This window comes from Pygoscelis adeliae, unplaced genomic scaffold (assembly GCF_000699105.1).
Source record: "Pygoscelis adeliae isolate BGI_AS28 unplaced genomic scaffold, ASM69910v1 Scaffold432, whole genome shotgun sequence".
Lineage (NCBI taxonomy): Eukaryota > Metazoa > Chordata > Aves > Sphenisciformes > Spheniscidae > Pygoscelis > Pygoscelis adeliae.
The window spans coordinates 128,418-133,917 of NW_008824289.1; the positions used below are offsets into that span (position 1 = coordinate 128,418).

At 41.0% G+C, this 5,500-nt stretch overlaps 1 protein-coding gene across 1 annotated transcript in view; it reads left to right on the forward strand.

Moving 5' to 3' along the window:
• Positions 1–450: 450 nt before the first annotated feature.
• The window catches only part of RPRD1B (regulation of nuclear pre-mRNA domain containing 1B), a 27,412-nt gene continuing 22,362 nt past the window's right edge, over positions 451–5,500 (forward strand). The window contains exons 1-3 of the mRNA XM_009318739.1: positions 451–688; positions 1,381–1,510; positions 2,627–2,760. Coding sequence (XP_009317014.1) covers positions 661–688; positions 1,381–1,510; positions 2,627–2,760 — 292 coding nt within the window. The 5' untranslated portion in view covers positions 451–660. The remainder of the gene's footprint in view (positions 689–1,380; positions 1,511–2,626; positions 2,761–5,500) is intronic.

Genomic DNA, 5,500 nt, shown 5'->3' on the forward strand with positions numbered 1-5,500 from the left:
GGCGCGGGGCGCCGGGCGCCGTCCTCCCGCTGTTGCCGTTATTGATTGAACCTCGTAGGGGAGCATCGTGCGTGGGGCGTGTGCGCTCCCCGCGCGCCGTTGCTAACGGCGGCGTTTGGGAAGACGGAGGAGTGAAACGTTGGTTAAAACGGTGAAGCGTCGGTTGGGAGGGGGGAGGGTGCGCGGCCGGGCCGCTCTGCCGGGCCGGGCAGCTTGGCGGTAAAACAAAGGCGTGCTCCGCGGTTTCCCCTGGGCGTGCTCACGGTGGCCGTGACGTGCTTTGTTGGCTGTTTGGCTTTTAGATTTTGCTTTTAAATTCCGGTTTTGGATTCATACTGCCTATCCGTTATAGAATTGCACTAAGGGATTAGGAGACAGACAAAGTAAAAGTGGTTGTAGAGATCTATAAAAACTGTTTGGTAGTATCACCCGGAAACATTTTGTGCTTTTTTTTCCTTGCAGATTAACTTAAGTTAACCTCTGGTAACTTCTCAGATTGCTTCATAATGAAGTCAGGGAGACTGCCAGTGTCAGTGTCGATGCCCTGTCCCCAGGGGCAGCTGTGAAATCGGCCAATGTCACCTTCCTCATCCTGGGCAGCCAGCAGTGTTAGCCCCTTGGAGCGGATGGCGCTGATGAAGTCCTAGCCTGGAGTCTTTCATGCGATTGCTAGTTGTTGCCATTTATAGTGTGTTAAGTATGAATGTTTGAAAGGTCTGAGTTTGGCCTGCTGTGGAAATAAGCGCTTTTGCTTTCTGTCTCGTGTGTGCCTATTTGCGGGCAGTGCACTCTGGAGAACGGCGTCTTCCACCCATTCTGGATGTAGTAAAATAGGAACCGATGGTGTCGAGATGGGCAAAGTTATGGTGTACGGAAGAAATTTAATGTTGCTTTGGCACAGCGTTGTCTGGAAAAATTTGAGTCTCCGCAACAGCTTTCTCCTGCAATTTCACTCTGTTCTGAATTAAGTGGTTCTATACCAAGTTTTTTTTCCTGAAGTTAATTAATGAAAAATAAGCCTGTTGTTACATTAATTTGCTGGTAGGTTAGAACAGCTAGTTTTAATCATGTGTTTAAAGTTTATTTCTTACGCAGCTTTCCTCAGAGTTGATGTGTTACTGTGGGCAAAAAGCATTAAGCTCATGTTTGTTTTATGAATTAGTTAGAAAAAAAACCTGAGCAGAAGTAAGGAGATCAAGAACTGCTTGACTTGAAGGCCTCTGATTTCCCTTGGTAACATGGAAGTATTTTGAACTTTGTTCTTAGGCTAAAAAGCTATAAGCAACTTTGAAAACCATGTTAATGATTCCAGGTAAAAGAAGTGAAAAATAAATGCAAACTCTTTTTTTTTCTTCTTCTTCTTTTTTTTCCCTTTCCCAGCAAAATCAAGTAGGAAACTTACTTTCCTATATTTAGCAAATGATGTCATCCAGAACAGTAAGAGGAAAGGTCCTGAATTTACTAGGGAGTTTGAATCTGTTCTTGTGGATGCTTTTTCTCATGTTGCCAGGTATGTTGCTGCGTTAACGTATTTCTTCAACTTTTCTCTCTAGAGATTTATATTCTTGTTATACAAAGTTGAATTCAATTGGATGTTGTTGTGGTTTGGGGGTTTTTTTTTTAAGTCTCAGGGGTGCTTGTACCCTCTCTCTAGTGAAGATTGGATTCTGACTACTTTGCGGCTAGGAACTGTTTAGTGTTAATACTTCTCTTTGGGGAAACTTGCTTGTATGTGAATCAGCCCCTCACAGCTTTACACATTTGTTCTCTGCATGCAACTCCTCTGTACTTCATTTTAACTGTTACCAAAAGATCTTGTGGGTCTGTTCATGGGTAGTGAAATTGAATAGTTGCATGTGTTTATTAAAGCCACATAATGAATGGCTCTTCCCCATTGTCAGAAGACTTTAAAAGAGCTGATATTTTGGGTCACTGGATTCTTGTCAGTCTTCTGGTTTGAGCACGGTTTCTTTTTGCGTTGCTTGTTTTAACGGTTATCTGATCATCAGTCTCCTTGCTAGGGGAAGAAAGAATTTTATACATAAAAGGGAAGAAGCGATGCAGCTACCATCCTATCAAAAATGGACTATCATTTAGTTAAGATTTTCTCTAAATAGCATAATAATTCCTATTATCTCAGCTAAACAACTTCAGTGTTCTGTGTGTTTAGTGGTATGCTGTTCTGGATGGCTGTCTACCTTTCAGTGCGCTATATGAGTACATTTAAGTGCCTAATGATCCAAACAACCTGTTTTTTAATTGGGATGTTATTGACTGAAACAACTGTTTAAAGTTAATACTCTGAATTGTAAACGTGTCAACTTGGGGGTATTTTATAACTCTTCTTGCAAATTCTGAGTGATAGCAAGTTTCTTCCTTCAAAACTTTTCCTGCTTTTACTTTGGGGCAGGAATGTGGGGCACTTTCAGGCAATCTTTGGTCCCAATAAAAGGAGGATATTGGCCACAAATGTGTTTTGCACAGTTTATCTCAGACAATATGAGAAAGATTCTCTCCAAATGTGCAAATATTACAATGGATGCAGCTGCTAGTTTGGAAGATGCTCTCTTAAAATATAAGGAATGTTTTTCAGCTGAACTATAATTATTTTCTGATCTTTGAACAGAGAAGCAGATGAGGGCTGCAAAAAGCCCTTGGAACGATTGCTTAACATCTGGCAAGAAAGGAGTGTGTATGGCAGTGAGTTCATACAGCAACTGAAACTTTCTATGGAAGACTCCAATAGCCCCCAAACTAAAGGTAAATGCTTATTGCTTTTGTTGTGTGCTTTACTTTGTTCTTTAAATTGGTACACGTTTCACTGAACGCACTGTGAGGAGTTGAGCTCTGGGCTCCTGTAGTTGAGTTTTTGCCAGAGCTGGTCATGGAGATTCTTCGGGATCGTCTTGCGAGAAGTCTGATTTTCGTTAAACTCGTGGTTCCAGTTTGAAAGTGTGTTGCCTTGTGGCTTGTGGCTGGCAGTAAGCTGAACTTGAGGTAACTTCTGCTTCTGCTCACGCAGACTGAATACTCCAGGGCTGCCTTTTGATGTAAAGACAAGTAGGTAGGGTGCAGGGAACTGTTGCGTCCACCTTGAGAGTTAAAATTGTCCCATTCTACATCTCTGAGAGTGGTCAGCTGGGTTATTATAATGGTTTATTCAGTATTGTTAGTGCTTTCATTCTCATATTAATTATTTTTTTCATTTTGCATAGTTACTATATTTTATTATGATTTTTAATAATTGAGGGCTGGAATATATGCCCAGAAGCTTGTCTGGTCTCTTTTTTTCTTATACCAGCTGATGTCATTTGGGGAAAACAATAACTTTGTGTCATTTAACATTGTTAGAACATCATGGTTATAACCTTGTTATCACGAGACAAATGTGAGAAACTGAGTATAAGCTTCTTGCATTTACTGTGCTTTTATACTGATTTGGCAGATATGCCTCTTCTTCTGTAGCATCTGAAAATATTTAATTGGTAGTACTGTAATGAAAAGAGGGGAGCAGTAGGTTGCGTAACCTATGGAAGGTGAGGGTCATTAAAAATGCAGAGTGTTCCGGTCAGGGGAATATTTGTCCACTTTGCAGCTAAAGGAAGTGTCGGTGTCTTCAAATTAGCTAAAATCACATTGCTGCTTTGACCAGATTTCGCCCTGTTCCCCACAGAGGCGCGATACTTTGTGCGAGGGTTGGCTTCATCATTAGTAAAGTGCTCTTGTGCCATTCTTGAGTTGTGAAAACAAGCAAGATATGTCTACTGGAGTTGTTAGTTAATACAGAATTAATATGAAGACATGAGCATTAATATGAGACACGCGTGTGAAGACATACATCTATGGCTGTACTTTTATGTGTTTTAACATGCTTCTTCAGGTGAAATTAGTGGATGGGTGCTTTCGCAGCGTACAACAGAGGCCTTCCAACTTACCGTAATTTAAGTATGACATTCAGAAGGTATTGCCGTTTTTTCCCCAGATGCTGGGAGACCAACTGACCTGACCGAAGGGGTTGTCTCCTCTGTATCAGGACAGAGGGAGTCTCTGCTCTGAGTGGTGGGAGAGGGGAAGGGTGGAAGGTGTACAGTCTCTACGTGAAATAGCTCAAATTGGGGTTTTTCTGTTGTCTGGCTGCAATGCATGAGACACCTGTTTGTCATGAAAGAATTTACGTGCCTGAATTCCTGTTGAACTGATTAACTGAGGGTTTGAAACTGTTAATTTAAGGTACCTAGATAAGTGTTTCACAAGTGTTTAATTTTTAATCTAAACAAAATGATACTGTGTGTCCAAGAAACAGAGGTGTGATTTCCTGGTGAACTGGCAACCAACTTGTTGCTCAGCATCATCCTCTCTTTGGCTGGTGGTATCAATCAGTCCTGCTACTGTTATCTCCTCGACTTAAAAATGTTTATAGAAAATCAAACCCTTCCTGAGTGTAACAGACCTTTATCTGCGGGAAACAGAATGAAGAAATACAAATGTTTTAAGAACTGCTGTGTGCCCATCTTCACTTGGTGAGAAACTAAGTTTTTGTCTGGGTAATTGGAGATATTAAAATAGTATCTTTTATTTGAGAGAACAGTTCAGGCCTTTTCATGAGTGTGAATATTGCTGCTGCCTTATCAATTAATTGTAAAAAAGAAATTGAGATTTTTAAGCTAAGAGAAAAAGAAATTTGAAAAACTCAGCAGAGTTCTCCCGAGTTTTTCTCCTTGTTTTGACTGGCTTATTTTCAAATTAGCTTCTTAATGGTAAGAGCTAGTTTCACAAGGGATTTTTATGGCTTTCTAAGATAAATCGGTGTTTGTCCAGTTTCTGGTGGGCGACTGTCTATGATGCAGAAGGCTTTGTTGTAGTTACGCTATTCCATTTTCAAACAGGTGAACATAAATGAGATGGACAATAATGTATCGTGTTTTACAGATATAACGTTTATCATAAAAGTGGAAAACCATAGTACATCGCTCCTCCAAAACCATTCTGACTTCCTGGTTTTGTGTACACCCAAGGTAGACACAGCTGAGAAGTAGGTAGTATTAGTATCTTTAGATTGGTACAAGGTTGTGCCGTTAAAACAAAATTTTAAAGCTCCTTAAGGGTATCTGGTGCTGTGATAATGAGTATTCTTTTCTTCAGCCCAAGGTATGGCAACAAGTCGATGCAGGTAGTTCTCTACGGCTTTTTCGTATTGCAGTGTCTTAAATTCCCGGGCTGGTAGGTGCTGCTTTCTGAACAGGACGGCTCTGCTTGTGTTGCAGAGCCCCAGTTACACGTAGAGTTGTGAAACTTGCCAAAATAAAGCAGAGGCCTGCATCAGTGAGGAAAGACATCTTTAAAGCTTATCGGTGCCTGTTTCAATGGTGCAGCTCATTTCTTGTTTCATTAGTAGCCAGGCTTTGGGTAAATGTATAGCAATTCAGTTGGCGGCACGTGCCAAGTTCCTGCCGTGGAACAGAATTGATTGCACAAATAATGAAGCTTTCCCTTCAGAGGG